At 41.0% G+C, this 14,421-nt stretch overlaps 1 protein-coding gene across 1 annotated transcript in view; it reads right to left on the reverse strand.

The window, feature by feature from the left end:
- Lama1 (laminin subunit alpha 1) overlaps positions 1 to 14,421 on the reverse strand; it is a 133,102-nt gene that overhangs the window by 59,485 nt on the left and 59,196 nt on the right. Inside the window, exons 16-22 of the mRNA XM_042699199.1 lie at positions 11,402 to 11,512; positions 8,571 to 8,698; positions 6,067 to 6,153; positions 4,943 to 5,154; positions 1,824 to 1,930; positions 1,370 to 1,550; positions 380 to 516 (exon numbers count right to left, since the gene is read on the reverse strand). Of these exons, the coding sequence (XP_042555133.1) occupies positions 380 to 516; positions 1,370 to 1,550; positions 1,824 to 1,930; positions 4,943 to 5,154; positions 6,067 to 6,153; positions 8,571 to 8,698; positions 11,402 to 11,512 (963 nt within the window). The remainder of the gene's footprint in view (positions 1 to 379; positions 517 to 1,369; positions 1,551 to 1,823; positions 1,931 to 4,942; positions 5,155 to 6,066; positions 6,154 to 8,570; positions 8,699 to 11,401; positions 11,513 to 14,421) is intronic.

Here is a 14,421-nt window from a genome sequence, read left to right on the forward strand (position 1 = left end):
GGAAGTAGTACTCACTGCAGGACTAAAGGGCACTAAAAAAATGAAAGAAAAAAACAATTCCTAGACATCTACTTCACAGCTAGGTTTCCGAAGAAAAGCCCAAAGCAAGGCCTTTGAGAGGTATTATCTCTTCCTTGTTTATTCCTACAAGTGTATGAGTTCTGTTTTATTTATAGCTCTATTCATTTCATCTGAATGGAGTCTCATTGTGTTACCCACACTGGCCCAGAACTCCGGAGGTCAAATGATCCTTCAGCATCAGATTCCCAAGTATCTGGGATTATAGGTGTGTACCTCTAAACCATCATACAGTTACAAATCAAACCAATGGAGAAAAGAAAAGTTGTTTTGCTAACAACAACTTTGTAGCAGTACCCACCTGGCATCCTCTTTCCACGTCCAGGCCCCAGTACCCATCCTCACACTCCTCACATTTGGGACCCTGGGTATGAGGAGGGCACAGGCATTTTCCAGATTCAGGATCGCAGGTATTGTGAGTATGAGCGCAGTCACAGGCTGAAAGAAGACAAGTGTCCTTATAGCTCTGAATGGTTGAGGTGGTTAAAGGGGAGAGCATTGATGTTACAAGTTATTTCAATTTATTAATAATTGGAGCCACTGTTTTAGTTCCTCTAGTAGACTTCCAATTTCCCAAGATTCCCCATCCCCACCACATGTCTCCGGAAGGTGGCTGTTCTCTGTTGGGAGATCTTCTGGGAGACTGGAAATGGCCACCAAGAGGAAAAAATGAAGAAAAAAATCAGAGGAGCTGGGAAGGTGGCTCAGTGGTAGAGCGCTTGCCTCATACGCATGAGGCCCTGGGTTTGATTCCTCAGCACCACATAAACAGAAAATGCCGGAAGTGGCCTCTGTGGCTCAAGTGGTAGAGTGTTAGCCTTGAGCTGAAGAGCTGAGGGACTGTGCCCAGGCCCAGAGTTCAGGCCCCACGACCAGTGAAAAAAAAAGAAAGAAAAGAAAAGAAAAGAAAAAATCAGAAAAAAGAAGATCAGAAAAAAGTTGATGGGTAGAAGAAGAGACATCTCTTCTGTGCCAAATGCTGTGTTCAGGACATGACACACACCTCACAGTAGCCACTTATTGGAGATTATAATCAGCCTTCTATCTTACTGTTCAACAAACTAAGGTTATGTCACATTTAATAATTAATCTACACAATTAGGAGGTGGTAGAGCCAGAACCCAGGCTTATGCTTGTCCCTGAAAGGGATCAGAAATAGGGAAAGGATATGAAACTTTATAAGTAATGCTGAGAAAAGGTAACAGAACCTTCAGAAGTGATTCTAACAACAAGGACACACCCCCCAAAAAAAGTGCAGGACAAGGAACACTTAAGGAACTTAAGATCTTACGTGTACAGCGACCATCCTGGTAGCCAAAGAAGCCATGGGAACACCTGTCACACTTTTTCCCAGCTACACCTGGTACACAGTGACATTGACCTTCATCCGTGCAATCATCTGACATAGAGCCCGTCACACTGCAGTTACAGGGCTGGCAGCCATGCCCCGAGTCCAACCCATAATAGCCAGGCTACATCACAAAAAGGGAAAAATCAGGTGAGTCATTATGCCGTTCAGAAAATATCTACACACATTAAAATGCTCCCCAAAGCACACATAGGGTTTTTCACAGAATCATGAATATTCACGACTCCATTCCTCCTTTTGTTGCTGAACACTTGCTGTATTTGAGAAGCAGGCCAACCTTGCATGGGCCATGAACACAGCTCTACTGAACCCTAACAAAGGGGACACACCTCACCACAAATGCTTTCACTGCATGTAACAACCAGTGGGTGCTTACCAGGCACTGGTCACACTGCTGTCCAGTCACGTGAGCTTTGCAGTCACACAGTCCAGTGTCAATGTTGCACACACCAGAAAGGGAGCCGTTTTCGTGGCAGTCACAGGCTAGGCAAACATGACAGTCAGTGTCACTTCTGGTGTGGTTACAGTACAATCCTCCAATCCCAAAGAAAAACTTAAAGACTCAATGTACCAGCTCACATATAAAAAATAATATATTATAACAGGTCAATATAACATGTAATATGGCATATTAATGTGTCACATATAAACATACATTTAAACTACACTATATACTTACATATAAAATATAAATACCTATATGTTTGATTATATAATTATATGTAATATTGATACACTATATTTATATAGTATACACACTCTGTAAATAAACATAAACATATGAATACATTTTATATAATCTTAAAATAGTATTAAATATAAATATTCTATGCTGGATGTTTAATATATAAGAAACTACAAGAGTATATTAGTTTGTGGCATAAAAAATGTTATATATAACACATAGTGTTTAGATATATTTTATGGTACCTTAAACTTACATATTATGTGCTATTTATTTAATATATAATATTCTATACAAAGATATAGAATATTAATTTTGTGATACAATACAGCATATTACATATATACTATATATAATATACACTGATTTTAGTTTGATCTATAACAAGCCTATATAGTATACACTTATACATATAATTTACACATATTAATTTATAATAAATAAATTAGCACTTCCCTGAAAAATAAACCAAATTAAGGTTGATGACACAATCATACAAAAAATTCAAGCAATTAACATAATACTATTAAACCCTTTAAGACAATAATTTGCTAAACAAATTTCATGAAATGTCTTAGTTGACCTATAAATATTTATCAACAAATTTCTATTAAAACAATACTAGGAAGATTTCAAATTAGCAGACACATTTGGTGACATATGCATAGGCCTATAATCCCAGGATACGTGACTGAGGCTCAGGCAGGAAGATCAAGAGTTCAAAGCCAGTCAGACGCTGGTGGCTCAAGCCTGTAATCCTAGCTATTCAGGAGGTTTGAGACCTTAGGATCATGGTGCAAAGCCAACCAGGACAGGAAAATCCCTGAGATTCTTATTTCCAATTAACCACCAAGAAGCTGGAACTGGAACTGTGGCTCAAGTGGTAGAGCAGTAGCCTTGAGCACAAAAGTTTAGGGACAGCACCCAGGTCCTGAGTTCAAATCCCAGGACTAGCATGTATGTGACCAGGTGCATAAACACACACATACACACACATATACACACCAAAACTGGTGTCTGGTGCTATTGCTCTGGAAAGCGTTTGAATTTTCCTCAGAAAACTAAACATAAAACTACCATATGATCCAATAATACCAACTCTTGGGCCTTTAAAAGATCACAAATAAGGATAGAAGAAAATCACTTGCACAACCATGTTCATTGTTGCACTAGTTGCTATAGCAAAGACATAGAAACAGCTCATATGCCCTTGAATGGATAATTTGATCAAGAAAATGTGTATGTATATACCAGTATAATTTGACTTATCCATGAAGATAATGATATACCCATATCATTTGTAAAGAAATGGATGAACCTGGACAAAATTGTACTAAAAGAAGTCAAGTCCAAAGAGACAAAGGACATATATTTTCTCTCTTATGAAAGCTAGAACTAATTTATAAACGTATAAGTAAATTCATAAGGGGTTGTATGTAAGTGTACACAAATGTATTAACCAAAGTATGGTGTATCCAGAGAAATTAAAATGATGTAACTCCTTAGAAAAATGAACTCACAATTCAATAAAATGAATACCAGGAAGCTAGTACTTGAAATGTGGAGAAGGAGGCCAAAAGGGGGATAAGGGGGGAGATGAATTGAAATTAGGAAGGGGGAGGAGAATGAAGTCATAATATTCAATGTTTATCCTATGAAATTAGGAAAATTGACAGGAAGGGTTGGGTTGGGAGGGACCAGGGAGAATGACAAAAAGGATGACACCAATAAAGATGCATTGTTTTTATAAACTGATTTGTTGAATGGTAACTCCTTACAATTGCTTAAAGATAATAAAAATACAAAAAAAAAAAGAGTTCAAAGCTAGCCTGGGCTACATAGGAAGACTGTGTCTCAGAAAAAGCAAAAGACAATTTAGCCATTTACTGTCATTCAATCTTGTATAAACTTAATATTTTAAAATGAAATTATAACATCCTCTAGGCATTGTCCATATCAGTATCTCATATTTTAATAAGGAATATTTCTGTTTTGTAAGTCTTGAGTCATTTGTAGTTTCAGGCTACACATTCCAGTTTATCTCATTACTCCATCAATATTTAAAGCTACAAACTTTCCCAGCACTCAAGAGGCTGTTAGGAAATATTTTTTTTCTCTATCACTGGCACCCTCTTGTGCCTCATCTTGTAATGAAGTAAGACCAGCATTTATAAGAAATCATTAAAATTTCAATTGCCTTTTTTTATTCAGCTTCCTCCTTCTTCAGAACTGCGCCCCTTCCTGCCAAAAGGAGAACTTTGTAGGGTCCACCCCAGGGCCAAGTCATCTCAGATAGAAGAAAACAGACTTCTCTCAGTGAGTAATTCTACACCAGAGGTCATTTCAGTGCTTTGAGCCCAGCTTACCAAGGTGATATGTGAGTCATACAGCTCATGTGCAGGCCACAAGGGCATGCCAATACCATGCATTGGTAATTTGGGGTCAAAGTCTCACTATTTCCCATTTTGCATCATGAAATCCCATCTGCCTCAGGCTACCCCTAAGCAGATTCAGAACTGTGACTCAGCTCTGAACATGGCCCATCCCTCATGCAGTAATGTGGGACTAGGGCTAAGACTTTGAAAAGAAACGCTTGCTCCTCAAATGGATGTTCCTTCTAGGCCTACGGTCTTCACTGACTCATTACAGAGGGAAAGACTGGGTCTTGAGTCTGTAGTCGATTAATTAGACCACATTAAATAAGAAAGATTCAAGGGAAGGTCCCCTCACAGGCTAAGCTCAGTGAGTAGATGGAAGGAGACTCCCAGGGCAATATCGAGTGATGCTGACTTTCGAGCCCCTGCACTCACCACGACAATTTTTGGCGGTCACGGCATCTCCGTAGAACCCATCTGCACACCTTTCACAGTGGGCACCGTCCGTGTTTCCCAAACACTTCAGGCATTCCCCAGTGACCGAGTCACAGTGACCAGCCTCAGAGAGGTCCACATTGCCATTGCAGTTGCAGGGCACACAAGTTTCCCCGGGCACTGTTGGGTTTCCATAGTAACCGTCTGCACATCTAGATCAGAGACAGAAGGCAGGATCCAAACAGTACAATTATTCAAGACATGATTCCCACACTCTCCCGGGACTCTCTGAATGACTAGTAAAATAGATTATCTCTTGTCCATATGACTTACTATGGAAAAGATGTGACTGATCAGGTAGTCACCCGTCAGGATGATTGGAAAAGGTCCAAAATGAGGTCTAAATCCAGTAGCCATCCACTTATCTATAGGACCCAGTCTAACTCACTCCAGGCCACTTGGAATGTCACCCAGCACTCAATAGGCTAAGCCAGAGCTGGGTACTTAGACATATGTAAGGGGAAAAGGCAACACTGGCTTTCAGGGAAGAACATGGCTACTAAATAAAACCATCTATCACTTTTACTATGAACCAGACAGAGCAAGGGACAAAAATGTGTGAGCCATAAATGCTATGGGCTCCTTACTGATTACACCTGTGTTTGATTCAAACTTGAGTGAGCCCAGGAGATGGACTTGTTCTCAAAATCTCTAGCTAGTTTTATCCTTTATTCCTTTCCATAGACATACTACTTTTTCTCTACGACTCCATGAAATAATAAATAAAAATAGTCCATACTTCACTACATATTTGGAAACAGTTCTATCACTATATCTTATATATATATCAAATGATCACACTGTGGCTATCAGATGGGGACAGTTGTTATGATATATTTTTGAAGGGGTAGAGAATGAGACTCTCTAATGGACTGGTTGTAGGAAGAAATATTGAGTGAAATACAAATCAAGGATATAGCTTTAAATTTCCCTGGCCATTTGGGTAACAATTAAAATCAAAAACATCTAACAAAGGTATTTTAAAATAAGCATACAGAATTTATATGGAATTAAACACTAATGAATGTTGCCTCTTCTGAAGTCAGTAGGGAGGTGCAGAGTACCTCTCACACCAAGTTCCCGAGTAGCCTGGGGCACACTGGTCACAGAGCACTTCATCCTCATTGGTGAGGTGGCAGGTGGGGCTGAAACTGTGAAAATATTAGAAATGAGTGCAGGTTTTCAGCAGATGGTGTCAGTGTCTAAATACTGAAAATATTTCCTTTCTACTATAGCCTCATTCTTACAGACTTTCAATGTGTTCTCGGCCCTGAGTCCAGAACCCAATCCTCTACACAGCCCTCTCTGTAAGTCTCCTACTGCCTACTTCTCAGTCATTCTACCCACGATGCACTTGCTTCTCCCATCTGCTTCTGCCTGAGTTAACGGCTCATACCTGATGCCCAGATCATCTGTTGCTTCCTACAGGAAACCTGCTCAAAGCTCTGTGTTCCTCTTTTCAGGGCTTCTCAGGCACTGACTGGCTTTTCCTTCTCTGTGGAGCCTGGCCCACGTAATGGCACAGGGTCCATATAATTATGTTCAGGAGCTCTGACATCTCTCAGAGAATCCTGTTGCTCACTGAGTTGCCTCCAGAGCTTATTTGTGAGTCAGAGAGGCCTGCGTGGGATAGCTGACAGCTGATAGTGCACCATCACCCCATCATAGTTAACCTTGTTGGTCTCTGCTATCTTTGGGCATGATTTGAATGTGTTCCCCAGTGGGGCAATGGTGAGAAATGGTAGTATCTTTAACAGGTAAGATCACCTGAGTTGACTAGGAAATTGCAAGACTGTCTTTGGATGGGATTTAGGTGGGTGCCTCTCATGGACTTTAAGTACTTTTTCAAGACCGTCATTACACAAGCATGAGACTCATGTTGAAATCTCCTTTGTCATCAGCAGTCCCTCATCCTACAACTAGGAAACCATCCACAAGGAAGTACTCAGCAGAACTTCCAGAATGGTGCATCGAATATACTTATTTTCTTCCTAAGTTACCCAGCTTCAGGTATTTCACTATAGCAACAATGAAAAGTGTATCTCAATAGAGCATCTTCTTATATCCTTTTTTAAATAAAAAAGCCCTGGGGGGAACTTATTGGGAATGGGTGAAATAAAAATAGCAATAGCCAAACCAGTGAGACAGAGAAGAGGCTTTCAAACCATTGGCCTGTGGGATATACATGACCCAGCTGACCTACAAGGCCTTGCTCAGTATCTCTTCCCGTCTCCTCTCCTGCATTCTACCCCAGGCCACTTGCAGCTCCTCATATTTCATGTGAGTGCTCATGCTGCCATGACCTGGTGCCCTCACTTCCTCTTTCGGGGAATGCCTTCTATGCTCCAATCCCTTCCTCAGAGGCATCCCTGGCACCCTCCACTCCTGCCGTCTGGTGGACCCACCTCCATCACATTCATTATGGTCCTGGGCCAATAGCCATGGATCAATCACCTGCTGTGACAGCAGGCAGGCCAAGAAATGTTTTTTGAATCAGTAACTGAATTTAGACCTTTCTCATTTAGCCTTTCATTTTTTGGTCATTGGATCCAAAATTTTCAAAACCCAAGGGCAATGCTTCCTTTGTTTCCATATTCCTTCTATCTAGTGCCCAGTGGTAGGCATTACATGTGTATTTGTGAAGACAACATGACCAACATTAGGCCAAGAGGAAGATATATGGACACATTTTTGCTCTCACACTTTTTCTTGTATAATTCTCACACACCAAGCTTCTTAGGTTTTGTTGTTGTTGTTGTTTGGGTAATTTTTTGGGGGGGCAATACTGAGGTCTGAAGTTCAAACTCAGGGCTTTGTGCTTGCTAAACAGATGTTCCTACCACTTGAGCCATATCCCTTATATTAGTCCCCTCCTTTCGCTCTCCCCTTTCTTTCCCCCCTCTCCTCCCTTCCCTCTTCCCTTTTCTTCCCTTCCTTGTCTTTTCTTTGTGCTGGTCTTAGGGTTTTAACTAGGCATTGTCTCTGACTGAGCTTTTCTACCACTTGAACTATAGATCCATTTCTAGCTTTTGGCTTGTTTACTGGCAATAAAGAGTCTTTCCTGCTCAGGTTGGCTTTGAACTGTGATCTTCAGCCCTCAGCCTCCTGAGTAGCTAGGATTACAGCAGTGAGCCATAGGTGACCGAATTTGAATTAGTTATTTTTCAAACAGGGTCTCATGTTTTGTTTTGTTTTTGCCCAGGCAGGCCTAGAACACAATCCATTATTTATACTTCCCATGAATCTGGTATGACAGATATGTGTCATTATGCCCAGAAATTAGTTGAGATGGAATCTTGCTAACTTTTTACTGAGGCTGGCCTCAAACCACAACTTCCCAATATCACACTCGCAAAGAGCAGGGATTACAACTTTCCAATTTTGCCCTCCCAAATGCTGGGATTACAGGCTTGAATCATGGTATTGGGCCACTAAATTTATTTAAAGGAGATCATCCCCACCCCTCCATCTCTAATTCTAGTTGGTTACTCCTGAGCAAGTTTCACACACAGCTCTGGAAATATATGAACACATCTCAGTGGGAAGCTGGTAGAAGAGGAAGGCTTACTTGTTGGAGGCTGTGGAGAGCGGGCAGGCACACGGCTGGCAGTCCTCAGCAGTTCCTCTTGAAGGCATCCCATAGAAGCCTGGCAGGCACTGCTCACACTGGTCTCCAGTGGTGTTGTGTGCACAAGCCTAGAGTTTATACATGAGAAGAGGAATTAGCTCAGGTTTCCTTACAGGATTTTCAGATTCACCCAGAACAACCTGAAGTCCATTTTTAAGTTTTTAAAAAAATGTGGAGAAAAAAGTATTACAACAAATTGCCAGCTCTAAGATATAGATAAGATATATATATATAAAAGACCTTCCACTCTGGCCATGGCAGACACTTGTCTATCCAGCAAACAATTAGAAAATGGAGCAAAATAGGCCAAATAACTCAGGTCCAACAAGAGAAACAGGTAGCAGGTGTGTGATGCCTGAGAGAGCTGAGGTGAGTCCTAAGCTTACACATCTATCTGTAGACACATGGTGGGTAATGGGTACCCAGGCACAGTACTAAGTGGAGGAAATGGAAAGGCTCATGTCTGTCATCCAGCTAGTCAGGAGGTAGACATCTTTTTGCAGTTCTGAATCGGTCCAGGGAAACAGGTGAGACTCTATTCCAATCAATAAGTGGATTGTAGTGATGTGTGCCTGTAATCTCATCACGAGGGAGGCTATAATGGGAGGATCTCAGTTTGAGACAGCCTTGGGCTAAAACGAGACACTCTACCTGAAAAACAACTCAAGTGAATAGAGAGAATGCATGGCTCAAGTGGTAGCATACCTGCCCACCAAGCACAAGGCCCTGAGTTCAAACTCCAGTACTGCAAAATATAAAAAAGTTGGGCACCAGTGGCTCACACCTATAATCCTACTGAGGGGGCAGAGAAAAGATCTGACGATTCTAATTTGATGCCATCCCAGGAAGCCAAATCTAAAAGACTCAAATCTCCAGTTAGTCAGAAAAAAAAATTGTGTCTCACAGGAGTAAAAAAGGCAAGCAAAAGAGATAGATGCCTGAATTCAAGACCCAGATCCATTAAAAATAAAAAAACAAAACCTAAAAAGAACTCAAGGAAAGACTGGGTCAGTAGGAGTGACTTGAGCCTTTGCTAGCAGACTGGGAGCAAAATTTAACCATCTATATACAAAAGCTCTGAACATAGCTCTTTTAAGGGCAGTTGCATTTTAAGAATGATATATACGTGCCTCTCATTTAGTGTGAGCATATTTAGTGTCTTATTAATACATTTGCCAGTACACTTAGTCCATATTTAATATACTTGATATATACTTCTGTAAATATGCAGTTATGGAAGCATGAGAAATATATGCTTTCAAACCAATCCTGACTAAAGCTACTAGCAGCAGGTCCATGGCTTGCCCATCACCTAGAGACACTGGCCTGGAAGACTAGACCAGCAAAATTAAAAAGAAGGGGAGAAAAATAAAAACAAACAAAAAGCCTCCTGAGTCTCTGGGAGCCATGCCTCTAAGGAAACCTACCCAAGGGGGACCAAGCCACCTGCAAACCAGCACTTGGGTGAGTCTTGAAGCAGAAAGTGAAGCAGAAAACCAGAGCTCATTTCCAAAAGGGAGAAAGAACCAACCAAATTCTCCTTGCAGAAGAAAGGAAGACTAGTCTCCAAAGACAGTCAGCAAGCTAGGACATCAGGGCCCCAGATCTTCTTGGTGGGCTGATAATTAATTTTCTCTACCTTTTGACTCCATCAATCTCTTTTTCAAAGAGCCAGGAATGCCTCCCAGATGGGGGAATAGGGCATAGCCTAACAGCATTCACTCTGTCTTAGAAGACAGAATCCATTAGAACCCTGAGGGTGGTCTGGCTGCAAGGCAAAAAGGCCCTGCAAGATTTCCTGACTTAAGTTCTTAACTATAAAGCACTGTATAATTTGCATAACTTATAAAGTGTATAATTCCTCTTATGATTTACTCTGTAATATAATTTGTAAAATAATACTTTCATTTAAAATATCTGCTTCTTCATAGTTAATAGGTATAAAGCTTTTCTTTATAATACTGGCTAACTAAATAACACCTTTCTTAGTGTATTAATGTTTAAAAAATAGGAATACTACATAGCCCTTTCCATTTCAGGTTGGGCTTTCTTTGGGATGGGGAGTATTTTCTTCTACTTGTGGAATCCTGGGAATGAGACCTATAATTAATTTATGCTTTATGTATACCTTATACACACAGCCCAGAGGTAATGCCATATAGCAACTTTAGTCTGCTTATATTTTATCATATTTTCACATATGGCCAGATGTGGTCTTGTGTCATTGCTCAAAATGTTTCAGATTTAGGAACATTGCAGATTTCAGATTAAAGATGTTCAACTTGTTCCACTAAATCAACTTTTATTTTCCCCAAAACAGGTTAAAATAGCAAACTGATGTCCTGAGTTTAAAACCTAGGACTGAAAAAAAAGGTGAAGGGAAGAAAAGGAGTATTGAAGAAAAAAAACAGCAAACTTTTAAAGACATGAACTAGAGTTTATAAATTTCTGACAAAATTTGGGCTGTCCTGTGTGCATGCATGCTGGTACTAGGGCTAGAACTCAAGGCCTTGTGTCCCCACTTTGCTTTTGTGCTCAAGGTTGGTGCTCTACCATTTGAGCCATACCATCACAACTTTTTCCTGGTTATTTGAAAATGAGTATCACAGATTTTCCTGCCCAGGCTGACTCTGAACCACAATCCTCAGATTTCAGCCTTCTGAGTAGCTAGGATTAGACGTGTGAGCCACTAGGAGTGAGAGTTACACCATGGGCAGATCTGAGTTGGGCAGTTGGGTCAGGGGTGGAGAGATTTCAGCAGTACAACTTACAAAGCAAACTCCATGAATGTCACATTCAGATGCATGGCCATGGCATTCACACGGCTGACAGATTCCTCCAAAGAGTATTCCATCCACGCGATAGTAGCCGGGGATGCAGGTCTGCAAGACAAGTGGCCATTTGTGTTGTGAATATGGCTTCCTTGTACCTACACAAAACATCTTTCTAATGTATTTGAAAAGTGAGCCCCTCAACTTTCCATGAACAGAGAAACATTTCTTGTTTTTTTTGAGGGGGGGAGAGGGGAGTGTCAAAAAGCTTGAACTCAGGGCCTGGGCACTATCTCTAAGTTTTTTTTGCTCAAGGTTAGCACTCTACCACTTTGAGCCACAATGCCTCTTCCAGTTGTCTTGTGGTTAATTGGAGATAAGAGTCTGAGGGACTTTCCTGCCTGGTCCGGCTTTGAACGATGATCCTCAGATCTCTGCCTTCTAAGTAGCTAGGATTATAGGCATGAGCCACCAGCACCTGGCTTTGTTTTTTCTATTTAAAAAATTCATTGATATATCACTTACATGTCATAAATGTCACCCATTTTAACTGCAATTCAATGATTTTTGGTGAACTTACTGGGTTGGGTAGCTGTATGGGCAACATAATACACTTTCCCATTTCATTTTAAGGGTAGAAATACAAAGAAACTTAATGTCTGTGCCATGGCTCAGTAACTTAGTGACATCCTCTGAAACATGGCTAGATCAGTAGTAATGTAAGGTTTTCTAATGGGCATTTCCATTAACATTAAGTTCGTTTTTAAAATTTCCCTTTCAAGTCAATCTTTTTCTCTTTTGCTTATGATTCATTAAAGGTTACTATCAAACAATGGATGTGTTTAGGTCTATGGCACACTGCATCTGTTTAATTAAGCAGAGAATGAGGTTTGCTTTCTGTGGACTCAACTCAGAGAGACAATGTGGGTGTCCAAGGATGCTCCTCCCTTCCTACTAGGAGCTGGCAACCAGCACACAGCGTGATGCATTAACTGTTAGACAAGCCTGAGAAGCAGTATGCCTGGAGCACAGAATCACATAGCATCCGGTGGCTGTGGGATCATTCAAGCGGGGCATACCATCCTCCAAGGTCACATCCAGAACCAGCTGCTAAGGGCTCCCACACAAAACATGCATTTACAGAGCAGACTTGGAAATGACTAATTTGGAACTCAGCACACTTCACTGGGGGAATAGGAATAAGGGATTGGATTTGTGTTTTGTTTTCTTGCAGAATCCAAAAGAATCTTCATGAGAATAATGCAGTTTTTTTGCATGGAACTGTGCAAGTCTCCTAATACCTTCGCCCAGTTAGTGTCTCTTGAAGTCAAGGGCCTTGCTTGCAGTGGGCACTTGGGCATGGATTGGAGGTCTATGTCATATCTTACACAGTTGCAAAGAATCCTGTCCCTTACCAAGAGCTGCTTGAATTTCTGTGTGTTTGTTTTTTGGTGTGTGTGTGGGGGGGGGGGGGGATGTATGGTGTGTGTGGTGTGTATGGTGTGTGTGTGTGTGTGTGTGTGTGTGTGTGTGTGTGTGTGTGTGTGTAGCTAATACTGGGTCTTGAACTCAAGGCTTTTGTCCTATCCCTTGGTTTCTTTCTGCTCAGGGCTGGCACTCTACCACTTGAGCCACAGCTCCACTTCTAGCTTTCTGTTGGTTAACTGGAGATAAAAGTTTCATGCACTTTCTTTCCTAAACTGGCTTTGAACCTTGGTCCTCAAATTTCAGCCTCCTGAATAAGCTAAGATTACAGGTGTGAACCACAAGGGTCCGATTAGATGCCTTATTCTTTCGGTGAGTTCCTGAGTAGAAGTTTGATAGATTTCACATTTCTGATTAACAAAACACTCATGAACTTGCAGTCAGCCCTCCACATCCACAGATCACTAACCACAGCCAACCAGGAACAAATGAACTCAGGGGACAAAAAAATCTATCTGTAACTGAACATATACATACACAGCTATAATGGTAGCAGGTTCACTTCTCAATGTGACCACTTCCTAGCTGGGTGCACAGATGATAGAATCTCATTGTCCCACAGCCTCCTAATCTTTGGAAGAGATGGTATCTGAAGGCCTGATTTTTATCAGGATTTAGCGAGGTAAAAATATAGGAAAAAAATAAAATATTTCCAAATATAAGCTGAGCACCAATGGCACCTGTTATCCTAGCTACTCAGGAAGCTGAGATCTGAGAATCACAGTTCAAAGCCAACCCAGGCAGATAAAACCAGGGATTCTTCTCTCCAGTTAACCAGCAAAAAGCCAGAAGTAGTGGTTGGGCCCAACTGGTAGAGCTCCAGCCTTCAGGGAAAGATGTAAAGGACAGCACTTAAAGCATAATTTCAAGCCCCAAAACTGGCACAAAAACAAAAACAACAAAAACACTTTTATGGGGCTGGGAATGTGGCTTAGTGGTAGAGTGCTTGCCTAGCATGCATGAAGCCCCGGGTTCGATTCCTCAGTAGCACATAAACAGAAAAAACTGGAAGTCATGCTGTGGCTCAAGTGGTAGAGTGCTAGCCTCCAGCAAAAGAAGGTCAGGGACAGTGCCCAGATCCTGAGTTCAAGCCTCAAGACTGGAAAAAAAATGCCTGCAAATAAAATAGCATGTTCTACATCAGAAGAGTTATATTAATACTTACATCCAAATAAGTTCAAAACTTTTATTGATAATCTGCAAGTGTATATATAATAGCCCTTCAGTATCGATGGGAGGATTGGTTCCAGGACTTTACAAGAGATTTTATCCTTCTTGTTGTTCTTTTTAATGTACTTATAATGTATTATGTGATTTTTTTTGTTTCTTTGTATGTTCTTCCCCCATGGTACAACCCTTATTGTCACTGTATTTAATGTATATCTTATATACACATTTTTCTAATTTGAGGAGGGGAAGGGAAATAACAAAATGCTGAAATAGGGAGACAGGATGACTCAATTAACAGTGAGATGTACAAGACACTATGTTGAAAATGAACTTTACAACTTTGTGCGGGAGGGGGTGGGAGGGAG

The sequence above is a fragment of the Dipodomys spectabilis genome, unplaced genomic scaffold (assembly GCF_019054845.1).
Source record: "Dipodomys spectabilis isolate Male_0828 unplaced genomic scaffold, ASM1905484v1 ptg000235l, whole genome shotgun sequence".
NCBI lineage: Eukaryota > Metazoa > Chordata > Mammalia > Rodentia > Heteromyidae > Dipodomys > Dipodomys spectabilis.